Source organism: Carassius auratus, chromosome 25 (genome assembly GCF_003368295.1).
Source record: "Carassius auratus strain Wakin chromosome 25, ASM336829v1, whole genome shotgun sequence".
Lineage (NCBI taxonomy): Eukaryota > Metazoa > Chordata > Actinopteri > Cypriniformes > Cyprinidae > Carassius > Carassius auratus.
Genome location: NC_039267.1, coordinates 15,473,272 through 15,491,808, shown reverse-complemented (window position 1 = coordinate 15,491,808; position 18,537 = coordinate 15,473,272). Strand labels below are relative to the sequence as shown.

At 38.8% G+C, this 18,537-nt stretch overlaps 1 protein-coding gene across 1 annotated transcript in view; it reads left to right on the top strand.

Moving 5' to 3' along the window:
• Nucleotides 1-18,537, top strand: part of LOC113043481 (tight junction protein ZO-1-like) — a 141,382-nt gene that overhangs the window by 2,669 nt on the left and 120,176 nt on the right. The window contains exon 2 of the mRNA XM_026202900.1: nucleotides 1,520-1,649. Coding sequence (XP_026058685.1) covers nucleotides 1,520-1,649 — 130 coding nt within the window. The remainder of the gene's footprint in view (nucleotides 1-1,519; nucleotides 1,650-18,537) is intronic.

The window sequence follows — 18,537 nt, the reverse complement described above, 5'->3', positions numbered from 1 at the left end:
TTGCTGACCATGTCCATCCCTTTATGACTAGAGTGTACCCATCCTCTGATGGCTATGTCCAGCAGGATAATAATGATAATGTCACAAAGCTCAAATCATCACAGACTGGTTTCTTGAATATGACAATGAGTTCACTTTACTCATTTGCCTCCAAAGACACCAGATCTCAATCCAACAGAACAGCTTTGGGATGTGGTGGACGGGAGATTCACATCAATGAATGTGCAGCCGACAAATCTGTAGTAGCTATTTCTTATTGGTTTCTTCTGATTTTTGGATGAAATGTGACCTAAAAATGACCTGTGACATTCTCCCAGGAATTTGAGTGAGGATAAACTGTTCCATATCAAGGGGCAACGTGATTAGGAGAATAACTGAAATATTATTAATACTTTTTTTTTTTTTTTTTTTTTTTTTTTATAAAACTAGGAACATAAATGAGGTTGGTGTAGGATCCTGCATAAAGGCAAAGCCTCATACCCTCACAAACACCTGTGCAAATCGCTGAGGTTTGTTATCTTAATCTAATCTTAAAGAGTAGTTAAAGCTCCAGCTGACCAGCATGAAAGCACAGACACTATCCAGATCCGTATGGCCCACAAACTCAGTCTAAGCCAGCGCGTCCCACTAAGAGCTGGCAGGAAATAGCCAGTTAAATCCGCCCCTCTGAGGAGATTAGGCTGGGTGACATGCAGTGACGGACATAACCCAGCATATGGCCTCAAACTAAACTGTCTAGGTTAAACTTGTCGGCTGATTTAGCTTAATCTTGCAGCTTGATGTAGACAGATTAATGAGAGGATGATAAACAGGCCAAATTATCAGGATGGCTGAGCTATTACTCAAGCTATAGGGGGCTAATGATGTAGTCATGCAATTAATCAACCGTCTTCCCCTTATAGAAGACCTTGGAAGAGCATTCGTAGAAATGTAACCCAGTCTTGTGTTGGGGACGCTTCGTGATTTTAGATCAACAGTAGCAGTTTGATTCCGCACCTGAAGAGGGCGCTCGATATGTGCGGTATAAACACCAGTGAACTTACACAGCTTTTATTTTGTAAAAAAACAAAACAAAACAAAAAACAGCACTGCACTGAAATACAATTATATAAAGGAAAAATGGAAAACCAATAACAACTCAGTAAGAAAAATATCATCATAAGCCTCAATAAACTTGTTATTCTTGTTGTTAAATATTTACAGTGAGCAAAATCTCTGCAAGAAAGATATCAAATCTAGGTAACAACTTGAGAAATGTGTTTTTGTGAATAAAAAACCTACAATGCAACACAAAAAATGAACAATAGAATTAATAGCATGGTCACTGACAGAGTAGTTTTATCTAGGCTAAGCTTAAGATAAGATAAGCTTAAAAAAAAAAAAAAACGATTTTCAGAGGGCCAGATGAATCATCATTACATTACTATTCAGATACAGGAGTCAAAGTAAACTTTTCAAAGGTGTCTGAAAGATTTTGTCTCCTAAAAGTAGCAGTTTCTCTGATGATTCTCCCTCACAGATGGCTCAGCTGGAGGAAACAAGAAGCAAGGACAAACTAAACCAGCGCACGGCCAAGAGAACGCACTGTCCAAGGGACAAGACACGGTTTGCTCTCTACCTATGTACACAGACCCACTTTTTGACACGAGGTAAGGTTTCTCATCGCTTGCGCTATAATTGCTGCAATCCCTCCCTCCCCAGCTCCCTCTGTTGCTTTGCATAATGAATGAGAGCCTGAAAGGGCCTAGTACTCTAGTTCTATATAGAGCACGATGTCAGGTTTTAAACTGTTGGTTTAATGTAAGTCACTGTTCTCTTATGCATTTTGCTTTAAGTTGCTGTCACAATTACTTTTTAGGGGGATTTCATTTCATGAAATCTCATACTAGCTAATAGCACTGTCAAAAAAAATAAAATCCGACGAGTGCTTGTGGTGTTCGGCCAATCACAATGCACTGGGTCAGTTGGCCAATCAGAGCAGACTGCGCTTGTCAGAAGGAGGGACTTTGTAATACTTTTCAAAAAGCTGTTTTGTGAGCTGTGAGCTTGCTACACTATTGACAATTGCCGGCAAAATGCCACATATTTTGCTAATGTGTCCAAATTTACTGGCCACAGTTTGTCAAGAGTAGGTGTTGGAAACAACGAGAGCAGGCAAAGTGGGAGTTTTTGCCTGGCATTAACAGATTTGGATAGATAGGCAGAGGTGCTGAGGATGCTGCTGTTTGTCTCTCTTGATGTGTGAATCCCGTCTCATCAGTCTTCTGTATTTCGAGAGTCTCTGGAGATGTTGACCTTTTCTGTTTGGGATGCGTATCAGGCCTGAAGGAATGTCCGCATTTCTGTGCCCTTTCACTGGCATTTCTGTATTTGTTTGACTGCAGATATCGTACATTAAAGACTTGCGGTAATTAGTATAATGCAACGTGTATCTGCTGCTGAAAGCACCACGGAAATATAAGTCTTATTTTACACAAGCTGTGAATGTGAGGTTGCAGTCTGAAGTAAAGACGTTTAAGACGGTTTTAAAAACGTACTTATCTGTACGAAAAAAACAACACGACCAATACAAACAGCGTAATGTGAATCGAGTTGGTTATTTTCAGTGTATATATATATATATAATATACAGCGTGTTCATTATTTGATTAAATGAGGACTGTGTTTTGTTTTCCTTGCACTGTGGAGAGTTGCCACATACATCAGAATTTTTGCTTTGACTGTGAATACTTGCTGACATCACCGTTACAAGTTTGCTTATCTCATCTCCCTTATGTAAACCAGCTTCACCTGTCTGTGTAATGGGAAGACAGTGCATCTGTTTGTTACTTGTATACTGCCGTAATTGGACAGTGCATCAAAGCCGGGTCTCAACCTCTTCTTTTAAACATGAAGAAATGTGACAAGTGCCAGTACATCATTTGAGGCTAGCGGAAGTGTGCTGGAGTCTAGATGTAGTATGCATGAGAAAGAGAGAGAGTAAAGCTGTCAGAGGCTCTGGCAGTCGTGCTGTGTGAAGCTGCTTCATGTGTGGTATCAGGAGCTTATAGCTGAAAGTCAGTGTGTGTGAACAGAGCCTGCAAGCAACGGGACACTAGAGAGAGAGAGGTGTGTGTGTGTGTGTGTGTGTGTGTGAGGTGTTTGTTCATGCTGTGATGGAAGACCAGGTAAAAACAGCAGATGAGGCCTTCACCTAGTAAGTTTGGTGCGCACAGTTGTAATATGAGTTTATTGAATTAGTATAAAAATGTTATGAAATGTGATTTTAAGTTACTGATAAACCTTATCATACACTGATGAGACATATCCAAAAAAAATGATATTTAATTGGTGTACGTGTTATTTTTATTTACTTTTTATTACATATTATGTTCCATTATAATATATGTTTTATTACTATGTTATAGAATTTTTATTATTGTTGCATATTCCAAAATATATATTTAAATTATATATTTCATGCTATATAACAAATATGATTATAATATACAATTGGAATTGGTCAAATACAAATATTTGTAATCATACACACACACACACACACACACACGTACTGTATATAATGATGTTGAATTAAAATCTATTTTTATTTTTATTATTATGCTATTTGTATTGTACAATAATTTTGACCTATGATTGTACAATCCTTCTAATTTGTAAAATAAGATAATTTGTAATTATATAATACTTATATAATTTTATGTTCAATATGGTAATGAACTGTATATAATATTTAAACATTAAATTAATATTACATATGTAAATTATATTTAAAATTAGCTGTGTTTTAATAAAAATTAAAATATTTAATGAAGTCTGTTTATGAGATAAACATTCATTTTGTTGAAAAATATTAATATATTTCAAATTAATATTCTGTGTATATTTCATTTTGTTTAAAAAATATAATAAATTATATTTTATTTTTTATTTTATTTATTTATTCTAGATAAATGTTCATTTTATAGAAATAAATGTAAATATATTTAAAATAAAATATATTAAATTACAGCTATGATTGATTGATTGATTTTGGACTGTGATATGAAAATTAATGAATATTTTTTAACTTGTACTATATCAAAATATCATTAGAATATGTAAATATCACGCAATATTGAATATATTTTAATTGTGACATAATTATAAAAAAGAATATACTTTTTTATGAATTAAATTTCAGTTCACTTCCTCTCATTTCAACCTCCCAGTTAACTAATGAACTGAAAGGGACCCGATTCTTCCTGATACGGAGTCCTGGTTTGCGCACAGATAGTTATTGCCCTGAAAAATCAGGCTAGATCCAATCTGGGCTTGAAAAAGAGGACGTGGGCTTGCAGTGGGGGAGGACAGACATCGCAACGATGAATCTCTGTGAGGTGAAGGCACACTCAGGCGTATTGTTCACTAAAGTAGGCCTCCTGTATGTCTGACTGACAGCAAAGTCATCACAGAGAAGACAGCGCCGCTGGTTTGACCCAGAGCTGGAGCACACATCAAACACACAGTCACTGACGTGGCATTATGACAAAATCAGTTCAGGTCACACAAGTTACAGACAGACACACAAAGGAGCCGGACAGTTTGAAAAGCACAGACATGGTCACAGCACACAGCAGAGAGGCATGATCACGGACACCATGACGGGAGCGCAGCGTTACCAACACTATATGTAAGTACACCATTTACCACACTCTAGATGTTTCAGGTTCAAGGAGGAGGTCAAGGAGTGTTTGAAGCGTGTAGCAGAACAATATTGAATATGCATGAGGGGTGCAAGTACGGACTGCGAGAACATCTAATTCCTTATGATATTTGATATTTACATTTATACATATTTATAAGTTATATAACCTATGCAGTCTCGTACGTACTGTGAGGGAGTCTCCCAGCTGAATTTTTTCCTCTAGATGGATATAGACACAACGTCTGATGCATAAGCGCCTGGGGATTGTCATGTTTTACGAAAACAGGTGTTTTTTTCGAATAAAGAGTAAACACAGCTTTTAGCTACACAATATGTGTTTAGAAATGTTGGAGAATGAGGCTAACAGGGCGGTTTGTTTGTTTGAGTAGCCGTGGAAGTAGGACACATCCCGCCTCCAGCTCGGCTTCATGACATTTGAATACAAATGTAACTAGTGTGTGTGTATTGTCGACTCGTTTGCCTGTAGTAAGTGTGTGTGTGGCTCATGGTGTGTGCTTATAACCAATTGTAAAATCTAAATTTGAGTTTAACAGCACAGTTTTTAATATAAGAATAAAAAAAACGTAAAGGTGAATAACGATGCTTAGATTTGTGAATGGAATCTATTCATTTAAAAATATATTAAAAATCTTTCTGTGATGAGAATGTTTTTTATTTCTGAATTAAAATTCATTTTGTATTCGGTGGGAGGAATCAAAGCCATGGGTTGGATCAACATTTATTTCAAATCAGATCATTTGGTGAAATTTAATGCCGTTCGACTCCTCAAAAACAGATAATTATTAATGAATTACTATAAAAATAGATTTTAAAGCTCTTTAGAAAATAATTATTAAGAATGAAATTAAGACGAAATTTTTCTGAAAATGTTCTCACGCTCGAGTCAAACGAGATGTAAATGAGTTTGTTTTTCCATCAGTTTTTGAGAAACTCAGCATTTCATAATTTGTTCATCTATGGATCCTCTGCAGTGAATGGGTGCCATCAGACTGAGAGACCAAACAGCTGATAAAAACACCACAATAATCCACAAATAATCCACACCACTCCAGTATATCAGTTAATGTCGTGAAGAGAAAAGGTGCATTTATAAAAACAACAACAACAACAACAACAACAACAACTTGAAACCATTGCCTTGAGTCCCCTATATCCATAATATTGCTTTGTCCAGTGAATCAGGAGAGAAATATGCATGGATCAAGCATTATTTACAAGGAAAAACAGCCCAAAACAGATCAAAATAAATATGTTGATGGATTTTGATGTGAGAAGACACCATGGGATGGACTTTTTCACTGGAGGAGGCCATATTATGGATTATAGAGCCCTATTTTGGCCAGAAATAAGAGTTTAGAGTTAAATTGTCTGCTTAATAATGGCTTTGTTTCATACAAACATGCATCTGTTGACTTCACAAGACATAAACTGATGGACTGGAGTGGTGTGGATTATTGTGATGTATTTATCAGCTGTTTGGACTCTCATTCTGACGGCACCCATTCACTGCAGAGCATCCATTGGTGAGCAAGTGATGCAATTTTACATTCCATAAATCAAATATACACTGTCGTATGTACATATATACATTCCATTCATGTCTATGGAGGTTTATGAAGCCTCAGGCTCCATTGTTCAAAATGCTAAAAGTTTTTAAAAAACAATACAAAACCACCAAGAATATGAGTACTTGGGCATCTTTCAAACTAGTCTTTTTTTCATTGCACACACTCTTATTTGTCATTGGCACACAAATCAGTCTCTCTCACACACACGCACACAAACTCTTGCTGAATAGAAACCCCATTGATTGATCACCAGCTCAGGTGTGGTGTTGTACGAGAGGATATGGTATTTATCTGTTGGGCTCTCACTTTGTCTGTGTCCGTCTAATAGTTTTCAGTTTCTTGCTGACTTTGAGCATTCGTGCTGTTCTAAATCATAGACCAAAGCCGGTCTCCACTGGACCGAGCGACCATAAAAGACCGGGTCTGGCCGAGCTTTTCCTTGTCCATCAACGGTAACTACTATAATGATTTCCAATTATAGAGTTCTGTAGTGAAGCTAATGCATTCAATTGGGTATGCAGTTAGATTAGGTTTTTGCTAGCGTTGTGTTTTTGTAACGCCGCGTGTGGGTTGAAAGTTAACAAACGTATAACTTCATATTCACTCGCTGTGAGGCAACTGCAGTGCGCAATAGAGATACAGTACACAACGTCACCAAAGAAGTAGATGAAGACGTGCAGATGCTTTGATTCAAGCAGTCTGACATTTTATGCTACATTTCACTTCAGGCCACTTTCTGAGGCGTTAAAAGCACTGCAAACAAAATAAAGTGATATATCTTTATTGAAAGAGAAGGATTTTGCTCGTTTAGTAGGCTAATGGGCGAAGGACTAACATCTTACAAAGGCTCACATTCACTTTGCAGATATACTCTGATAAAAACGGGCTGCTTTCAGTTGTGATTTCATGCTATGTTTCACTCCACAAGGCTCTTTTTGAAGTGTTACATCTGCTTTAAGTGAAATAAAATGAAACCGAAGTGAAATATACTTGTTGAAAGAAAAGATGTTGCTTGTTTTGTGGGTAATGGCTGAAGTTGTACATTTCTAAGATCTGCGGATGCTTTGATCAAAACTGTCTGCATTCGGATGACATGAAATATTTCACTTCAAGCCTCTTTTTAAGGTATTATTGAAACCACCATTAGCAAGATAAATTAAAATATCCTTGTTGAAAGGGGAAAATGTAGCTTATTAAGTAGGCTAATGGTTAAATTAGCCGTCTCACCTCTTACGGAAATGGCTATGTACATGTTCATAATGTCTATATGATGATTTTGAATATGGTATGTAACAACATAATATCAAAATACATTTTAACTTTTTAGGATGGATAAACATGCACATGACATATACCTGTATGTCAAAAATATATTACACATGTTTAAACATGCATATCTGTAGGCTGGAGATATATATATATATATATGTGTGTGTGTGTGTGTTTTATCTTTTTTATCATTTAAGTTTTCATTTTAATTTAAGTTTGTTTTAGTGATTTTATTTAGTGAGTTTTTTATTTATATTTAGGTTTAATTTATTCTTATTTTTTTGTGTTAATTATTTTAACTTAAACTTGTTTTAGAGAATTTTTTCTTTTCTTTTTGTCATGGCAATATTTTTTACTTTTAAAAAAGCTTTTTAAAACAATAATTCGCCCAAAAATGAAAATTGTGTTATTATTTTGTCATTCTCACTTTGTTCCAAATGTGAAAAAAAAAAAAAAAAAAAAAAAATATATATATATATATATATATATATATATATATATATATATATATATATATATATATATATATAGTATGAAGAGTGTTTTATGGAAAAAATGACTATGCAAGTCCACTGATACCAGCAAGTGTTTGGTTGAACTGAACTCTCCATTAAAGTTTCATATATTTATATTTTACATTATTTCAGCTTCATTTCAGTTAACGAAAATTATTTGTGCATATTTGGTTTGCACATGCTTTGATCAAAATGGTCTGCGATGAATTTCGAAGGGACATTTCATGCTGTGTCACTTCAGTCCTCTTTATTTGCAGTGTTAAAACTATTAGATATTTCTAATACTAAATTTAGCTGCAGTATATCAAAGTATGTTTGTTGACAGATTTAGTTTTATTAGCAGGTTACTAAGTAGTAAATATCTCTTGCATGCTTTGCCAATCCTTTGATTAAAACAGTCAGAACATTTTCACTTCAAGTCTCTTTCTGAGATTTTAAAGAGGTATTTTTGGTCAGAAAGCACATTTTGCTTGTTTCATCGAGAAACAAGTTTTACAACATAATCAAACATGTAACCATTTTGCAGACTCTCACACATATTTTGCCGAAGCTGTGCTCAAATCGCTAAGCTTCTGGTTACAAATGTAATGCTACATTTTGCTTCAGGCCCTTTTCCATTGCACGAAACGCAAGATAAGCTGTATAAATATTAGTTGAATGTGTCAGATTTAGCTTGTTTAGCAGGCTAACCGTCGAATATCTTAATTGGTGGTTCTTAATTTTTCCTTGCAGAACTGCTCCTTTATCCCAGCCGTGGAGAATTCAGCTCATTATTGGTTAAAAATAACCAGGGCTGAAATCCTAGTCTGTCAGGTTAGCAAAGAAAAGAGGAGGAGAGTGAGGAAGATTAAAGCTACGCTCGGCGGATGACTCACCTCACGGCACACTGGGAAAAAGCACTGCGACAGCACTGAAGTGTGACACCGAGTGTGTGTTTAAAGAGAAAAAAGAGTGTATGTGTTAGTTTACGCATGCACAAGCGGATGAAGTGTTGTTGTTTGAATATGTTGCTGCGTTTGCACTGTTTGAGTTGAATGGGTGTGTGAGTGTGTGTGTGTGTGTGTGTGTGTGTGTGTGTGTGTCGGGACGGGCGATATGTTGGAACCTCCCTCTCTTGTGTCTCTAAGTGTGTCCTCTCTCCTGGTGCAGTGAGCTCATGTGTGAAGGACCGCCTTTTTTTTACTTTCTCCTCTTTGTTCGCTTGCGAAAAGTCATAAATCACACCGCCCCAGCTGGAGAGGGTTCTTGCGGCTCGGGTCCAACTCTCCCTCCTTGGGGAACGCGCTTTGAATCTTATAACCCATTCCTGGACCCACATGTTTCTGTTTGTGGAAAACCAAAGAAGGAGGGCACTCCTAACTTGTCCTATTTCATGGACGCGCTCTCCACATCACGCTGGTGTAGCTGCTGCCACACTGGGCTTGGGGAAGAAAGGTCCTTGACCAACTTAGATTGGTGGGCGTCCTGAAATAGATTGGTGAATGTTTGAATTTGTGTCCTATATAGAGGGAATGAGATGCTGTCCCGTACAAATGAGTGTTGGGAGAGGCCTATCTTATGTGTTGAATATTCATGATGCAGTTTGCTGGCCTATGCAATGAAGCGGCATTGTAAATATTGCTAGATGTTTGTTAAAGGCTGTCTATAATTCTTCTAATTCTTTGAGAAATGAGATGTCAACACTACAGACATCCACCATATTTTTCTTTATGCAAAACTATGCTGAATGTGCGAGGCTTTAGATTAGTTAGCTACAGTGGGTAAATAACTACAAGAATTACAAAGGGCATTAAATGGTATTTGTGCTATAGTGTGTTTATGATTCTCAAATATGAATACCAGTCTGCAGTATCAAGCATCATAATGACAGTTTTTATCCAGCTAAAATAACTGGGAAGCAAATTTCACCGTAAGTTATGGCCACATTCACGCATAAAAAAATAAAAATAAAAAAATACAGAGGAACCAAATCAATGGAATCCATTTGAGATTTTTTTTATCCATTGAATGATGAAAACATCGAAAGCCATCCAGAATCCATGCGACTTTAAAGAGCTTGAACCAAACTGTGATTCGGGCATAATAAACAGAACATTATTATGCTTGGTATAGATGCTAATGTAGCCTAGTAATTGGTATAGTTAGAATAATTGGTTTGAACAGATATTTATTGGATTAGTTTTGCAATCCTTCTTGTCTCATGAATCATAAATATGAGAGAGTTGGTGCAATATACTGTAAATAGTATGTTCGATTCTTCATGGTAAATAATTTCGACTCTGAAGGCCCTATCATACACTCAGCGCAATGCGAGGCCAGGCGCAACACAAGTGTTTTTTGCTAGTTTCAGACATCGCAAATATCATTCTTACATCGAGCATCATGTTGTTAGCAAGTAGCAAATGCATTTGGTGCAATTTGTACGCTCATGGGCATGCTGGTCGGAAAATGAGGTGTGTTCAGGCTAATTGTTGGCGCGTTGTTATTTTGAGGCAACTGAAAAGGATTGCGCCATTGAAGCAACTAAAACCTGGTCTAAAGTCAATAGCACTGTATTGCTTTTTATTTTTTATTTTTTAAAGAGCACGTTAGTAATATGCGCCTATTGGCGGGTGCACAGTGCATTTACACTCTGTTTATTCACACACAGGGACTCACAGCAGCACACAAACATACCAAATTAATACAAATGAAAGAATTACAATGTAAAAGATTATTATTGTGTACGCTTTAACCTTGCACACAAGCTATCATCCGTTTACTCACACGAGACGTGTTGGTCTTTCTTTGCTCTTGCAAATGTCGCTGCATAAATAGCAAATCCACGCTATTGCAAGCACAACTGGATTGTAAAGGTAATGGGAGGTGAGACTCTGATTGGTTTTATTGCACATTACATCCAAAACACACTCATTACTCGTTAAGAGAATAGGTACAACCCTTTTGGAACATGCGTCTGGCACTCCAAATGGTTTTCTATCGCTAAACTAGCAAAAGTGGATTCGGACACGCCCTAAGCGCACCAGGGCCTGGCGCTTCAGTAAAATAGGGCCCTGGCAGTTTAAACGAATTGATTCAAATGAGTCGACTCAAGTCAAGGGATCAAGTGATTCATCTGTGTTATAATTCAAAATGTTCACCTTTTTTTTGTATGGTATTTTTCAAATAATTAAAATTTTTTGTAAAAAATCTCTCTACATATCCATAAACATGGTTTTTTAAATTGGTGCATGTAATTACCTAAGATTATTTTATTTATTGTAGCTGAACAATTGTGGAAAATGCGTTAATTTGTTTAAAGAGCCACACAGATGGGAAATCAAAAATTACCTGTATTACAGTGTATGATGTATCTGTCCATCAGTGTAAACAATGTGCAAATAATTAAACCAAAAAGTACACGATTTATAAAGTTATTGGCTTCTAAAGTAAGGAGTCGACTCTGAATCGCTAAAATGAGTCTTTGTAGATTTCAAATCTTTTGCCCATCTCTATGTACGTCACTAGGAACACTTTGCATAATAATCTCCGCCTACTGTCTTGGGAGAAACGGAACTCTGACCTGCACCACCCCCCACACAGACGCTCTGGTTGGTGTGAGAGCATCATGTCGAGGAGACGGTGTGTTTTTAATTGTAAAGGCAAGTTTGTTTTATTTTCACTGCCAAAGAATGAAGATCAGAAGAACCAATGGCTAAAATTCATTTTCACCACAATACCAGAGCAGTACAACAAATCCCTTTTTCACTGATGACAATGACAATGTTTTTTAACCTTGGATGGATTTAAACCTGTTGTACAGGACTTATAAACAGTGATAGGAAGCTTAGAATTTTCATCTTACTGGCTCTTTAAATTCAGACTTCAAAACAATTGCGTATATAGCTATGTAAAGATTTTTGGCAGCTTTAGCCTACAGGTTGTAGTCGTACAGCAGAAAGGGTTAACTAAAGAAGGGCAGGTACACTCTGTCTAGTGTGTGTGTGTGTGTGTGTGTGTAAGAGAGACTCATGGGATTACCGTGAGATGTATGTGAGTGTGAAACTATGGTTCTGCAGTAAGAACTGTGCCACGCTCTAGATGCATTAGACCGCCAGACTGCAGAAACAGTTTGCATGTCCTTTTATCCAGATTCTGGATACATTTTTGCACAGCATGTCATTCTGTTTTGTAGAATAATAAAAGATAAATTGCAAAAAATGTCCTGTTTACAATGTGATCCAACACATTTGCTGACTGCTCATATACATACTGTATATACACCAGATATTATTTCATATACTGCATATGTCAAATAAGTTTTAAAACAAAGATTTAAAGCTTTCAAGTGAATTCCAGCAGTTCAAATAATTTGTGATGAAAGAAATCTCCATACGCCAGCAAGCTGTCAACAGCTGGGTTATGAATTTCAGTCACTAAAGAGCATAAAGTTGTATAAAAACTCAATTTGCCTTTATCTATTTATTCTTTGTCTCTTTATTCAGCAGTCATTGGTTGAATGCAAGCCCCATTTTCTGAATGTCACAGACAAAAAAAATAGTAATTATCCTTTAATAACTGTAGATGACTGGTGCACGAGTCAGTGGGTTGACACCGCTAGAGACGTCACCACCATAATTACAATCTACCTCCACATTGAGATTCAGCTCCTGCTCTTTGTGTTCCTTCTAGCCCTTATTCTGCACATTCCCACCACAATCAATGTTGCACATCGAGAAACGTATCAAAAATAAGAGTTTCTCAAGAGCTGGGCAATCTAACTCGTGTGTGTAAAGCCGCCTGTATCCTGACAGTCTAAGCATCATTGCAGTCATGTCCAAGAATAGAATCTGGTTAACTCAAAATGAGAATCACTGCAAATTAGCTCTGCACCACCAGCCCAATTTGAGGCTGGCTGAAAAGCAAATTATTCCCCAAACTGAATGTGGGCCAATGGAACGGCCCACACTGAAATCAAATGAAGCAGGCTACATTCTCTCTGGTTAATGGTGAGCTATTTGATGTGGAGTGGGTGTGTATTGCAGTGCCATGTAGTGTTGTTTTTGGCGGCCTGTTTTAATTTGACTTTTAGTCTTTGTGTGAAGCTGTCATTTAGTTTTTAGTAGTTTTAGTCATGTTTAGTCAAGTCAAGTTCCAGTCAACTAAAAGTCTGAGCATTTTAATCTTATTTTAGTCAGTCTATTTTTTGTCTATGAAAACTGATGGCATTTAGTCAATGAAAATCGAATTTTAGTCTCTTTTTAGTAATGCAATTCTATTTAACCCAGTCAATATAGTATAACTACCTAGTAGTATAGATGAAACGAAAACGAAATAACGTTATTACTTTTAGTTTCATCTCGTTTTGGTCAACGAAAATGATGAGATATTTTAGCATAGTTTTGTCTTTTAAAAACCAAATTTAGAATCATTTTTATTTGTCAGCAATATTGCATTACACATTTAATTATAGTGATCGTCACATGACTTGCATTTACATTGTGTCTCGTCTTGTTTTCGTCACGTGATAAAAGTTAGTTGATGACGATATTTAGTTATAATTTTTGTTGACGCAACACATTATTAATTCTAATAATTAAATAAATTACAAAATATTTGTTTATTTATCACATTTGTCATATTGGCAATCTTTTGTTACATAAATTATGAAATGCAGTGTTTAAAATCTGAATTTGTTTATAGTATGTTTTTGTCAGGTATTGGTAAGGGAGGAACTCAGGTGCAGACAGGGATTCTCAAACAAAGGGTTTATTACAAAAAGGGGAAACAAAAACCCACGAGGGGGAAAACACGGAGCAAGGTAAAGACTAAATAACTAAAACAGGACTGGACTGACAAGATAAACAAGGACTCTAAATACTAACTATAAACAAACACTCACGGTAATACAAACACTTCTTAAGGAACAATCACAGAGTGGCACAATCACAATCACAGGTACAATGAACCGACGCAAGACAGAGCACACTAGGAGATCTAAATAGGGGTACTAATCAAGACGCGACAGGTGTTACAGATAGGACAATCAAGACACGACTAGGTTAACAAGGGGGGCGGGGCAAGGGAACGAGACAACACAAGCACATGGCCCAAAGACAAGGCCATGCGCTTGTACACAAAACATGGGTCTGTCATGATCCTGCCTCAAGACTAGGAAAAATCAAGGACACGAGGGCAGAATCATGACAGAACCCCTCCCTTAAGGAGCGGCTTCCAGACGCTCCTCAAGGGAACATCAAACACGGGACACGACTGACATGACAGACTGGGACACAGACACAAACCAACAGGACATGACAAATAATAACAATGGCAAACATGAATACACAACAGCAGGGTTGGGGTGACAAATCAAAAAAAACAAACAGGGAAGGGGAGGGGGCGGGACCACAAAGTTCATGGGGGACAGACCAGGGCGGGTGGGAGGGGTAGGAATCTTAGGAGGACAGGACAAAGGCTGACGACGGGGGGCACGGGCAGGTCTGGGTGGTGAGGGGCGGGGAGGGGTCTCGGGACAACTGACCGGGGACATGACGGGAGCAGACAAGGGACGCGGGGCAACACTTATGGGACGCGGGGCAAGACTTACGGGACACGGGGGGACAACATCTACTGGACACGGGGGGACAACATCTACTGGACACGGGGGGACAACATCTACTGGACACGGGGGGACAACATCTACTGGACACGGGGCAACATTAACGGGACACGGGGCCACATCCACAGGACACGGGGCCACATCGACAGGACACATGACTACATCAGCAGGACACGGGGCTACACTCACGGGACACGGGGAGACGACATCTACGGGACACGGGGCCACATTAACAGGACACGGGGCCACATTAACGGGACACGGGGGGACAACGGCTGGACACTTAGGACTTCTGGGGACAGGGTCAGGGGACAAAACAGGACTGACGGGGACTTCTAGGATTTGGACAAGACGGGACAAATAATCAGAAAAAGCTTTAGCAGCTAGGATAATAGGCAGCTCCTTATGGGATGAGACCGACTGTACAAGAGTCTTTGCTGCAGAGTCGGCCGCGGCTCTCTCCTCCGCTCTCACGACTGCAGCTCTCTTCTTTGCCGGCTCGGGCACGCTCACTGTTGCTGGCTCGGGCACGCCCACCGCTGCTGGCTCGGGCACGCCCACCGCTGCTGGCTCGGGCACGCCCACCGCTGCTGGCTCGGGCACGCCAGCTCTCTCCGCTGCTGGCACGGGCCCGCCAGCGCTCACCGCTGCTGGCACGGGCACGCCAGCTCTCTCCGCTGCTGGCACGGGCACGCCAGCGCTCACCGCTGCTGGCACGGGCACGCCAGCGCTCACCGCTGCTGGCACGGGCACGCCAGCTCTCTCCGCTGCTGGCACGGGCCCGCCAGCGCTCACCGCTGCTGGCACGGGCACGCCAGCTCTCTCCGCTGCTGGCACGGGCCCGCCAGCGCTCACCGCTGCTGGCACGGGCACGCCAGCTCTCTCCGCTGCTGGCACGGGCACGCCAGCGCTCACCGCTGCTGGCTCAGGCACGCTCACCGCTGCTGGCTCGGGAGGAGACAGGGTCACAGGACCGGCAGGCCCCTTCTTCTTCCTCTTCCTCCTCGGGCGCGGTGCAGAGGCTACAGCTGGGTCAGAGGCGGGTTGGGGGAGTTTGGTCTCGGACAGGGCAGACTCGGACGCCGAAGACTCTGAAGCCGACTCCCATGAAAACCGTCTCCCTCGCTTGTTGGGGAGACTGAAGGTAGTGGGAGGTGCCTCAGGACTCTGGGGGGACTTGCCTGATCCCCCAGGGTTGCCACGGCCAGGACACGACCCTCTGGGACCGTGGGCAGCTGGGTAGGTGGGGACCTCTGGGGCTCCTCCTCTCGCCCGCTCGCTCCGGAACGACCTCCCCTGGTCCCCCGGAACACCACAAGGCGAGAGCCCTCAAAACAATCTCGCTGGCTGGCTGATGCCATCCAGCATTGCCTCCTGTCTGCTGAGTTCCTTTGTGGTCGGTTCATTCTGTCAGGTATTGGTAAGGGAGGAACTCAGGTGCAGACAGGGATTCTCAAACAAAGGGTTTTGTTTTCCCCTTTTTGTAATAAACCCTTTGTTTGAGAATCCCTGTCTGCACCTGAGTTCCTCCCTTACCAATACCTGACAGTTTTTATATTTCTATAATTCTAAAATCTGCTCGGATGAGCCATGTTTATAAAACTACCTTAAAATTAATTTAACTGTATATTAATATGTCTACTACATAGTATTATTTAGTGGAATAATTATTTATGGAGATTAACATTATTAAAAAATCTATTATTTAACTTCATTAATAAAAACTTTATTTTATTTATTAGTTAAACGTGTTGATTATTTTGAATTTGTATTAGAGTTGTTATATAAAAATTACTTTTTATTATTATTATAATTTTTTTTTTACAATAATGAGTTGTGTTGTTATTATTATTAATAAAAAATCTAACTGCTTTTGAACATCGGTTTTTTTTTTATGTTGCTGTTGTAATTTAAAAGCCACTGGAGGCCGAGCATTACAGTGAATTCACCACAGTTCCAGGGGTTATGGCCATTCTGCCTCATATTGTGCCAACACTGTAAGGCATGGCCTCTTGTGGCTTACTGCTTTATTAAACCCTACAGTGTTTGACCACTATGAGATAGCATTTCATTTCAGTTGTAGTGGGCTGGTCCGTTCGAGCACCTTGGCACAGTTTTGTGAAGGTCATTGTGCTCATGTGCCATATATATATTCATATAGTGCACATATCAAAATAAATTTTGCACAAGAAATGCAATATATGTAAATAATATTGATGTAAGAGCTATTTATCATTTAAAGGTATAGTACACCCATATCAGAAAAAAACATTTACTTTCCCTCATGCCATTTTAAATCCATATTGACTTTCTGTCTTTGTGGGACACAAGAATACAAATGTCCTTGTTGTCCTGGTTGTGTGTAATGAAAATGAATGATGACTGAAGATGTCAAGCCTTAAAAGGACACAAAACAGTATGCTTTGTGAACTATATAAGTCTTCTAAAGCCAACAATTATTCATTTATATTGTTTATCGGGTGTTTGCATTCCAAAAGTAATTATTGATAATGTAACTGAAACATTAGAAAAACGTTCTTAGGAGATATTTTTGTTACCTGGTGAAGTATAGTTTCTTGTTAGTTTGTTGAGAGAAAGAAAACGTCATGTTTGAAGAGTGAATGTGCGAATATGCTCTATGAGGGAACATTCAATTAAATTAGACACCTGGAAATAAAGCATAAAAAACACAGAACAAAAATAGGAAAGTAGTCCGCAGTTGCCATGCTTATTTACAGCAATAATTGATATTAAATCATTAATTCAATCGCATTACTCCATCCCCTGTTTGACACCACTAACAACAATCATACTGTTGAACAGAGATGTATAAAGTACTAGAGAACCATACTTGAGTAAAAGTACAAGTGCTCTATCAAAAAAGTGACTTGAGTAGAAGTAGAAGTGCTCTTTAAGCACCACACTTAAGTAGAAGTACTAAAGTATTCAACATTTTTTGTACTTAAGTATTGCAAGTAGTCTATTTTAAAATTTACTACTCAAGTACTGAAAGTAAAAGTAGAAGTATTGTGTTATGTAGCTATTAAAGAAAGTAGTCAAAAGTTTGAACATATTGTTTTTACTATTTCAAATGATTAACCTAAAGGACAATCACAATTCCTTTGACTGTAACTTCTTGTAAACAAAAAACGGTTACTAGGGTTAGTTAGCCCAATTTGCAAAATGTTGTCATTAATAACTTACCCTCATGTTGTTTCAAACCCATAAGACCTCAGAGTGTCATTTCGAATTTTTTGAAGCATCGAAAATACATTTTGGTCCAAAAATAGCAAAAACTATGACTTTATTCAGCATTGTCTTCTCTTCCGTGTCTGTTTTAAGACAGTTAAAAACAAAGCAGTTTGTGATATCTGGTTCGCGAACGAATCATTCGATGTAACCGGATCTTTTTGAAACAGTCCACCAAATCGAACTGAATCGTTTTAAACAGTTCGCGTCTCCAATACGCATTAATCCACAGATGAATTAAGATGTTAACTTGTTTAATGTGTCTGACACTCCCTCGGAGTTAAAACAAACCAATATCCTGGAGTAATTCATTGACTCAAACAGTACACTGACTGAACTGCTCAGGCACGTGCACAGGTAGGGCTCAACCTGTGCAGAGCACATGCCCTTTTTGCCCTTACACTCCGAAGTGCCCTTTTTTTGGTGGTGTTTTTTTTTTTTTAATCACTGCTATTGGTCACCCTTTACGTCTGTCTTTCTGTTTTACCAAATGAAAGTTCTTAAAACGAGCTTGTGTAAATCTTATTCGATCCTCAAGCGGTCAGTAAGCTGATAACTCCGCCCCCTCTCATTGAATCAACTGAAGTTCCACAGCAGCCGCACACAGTAGACAACAGCTGAGCTGAA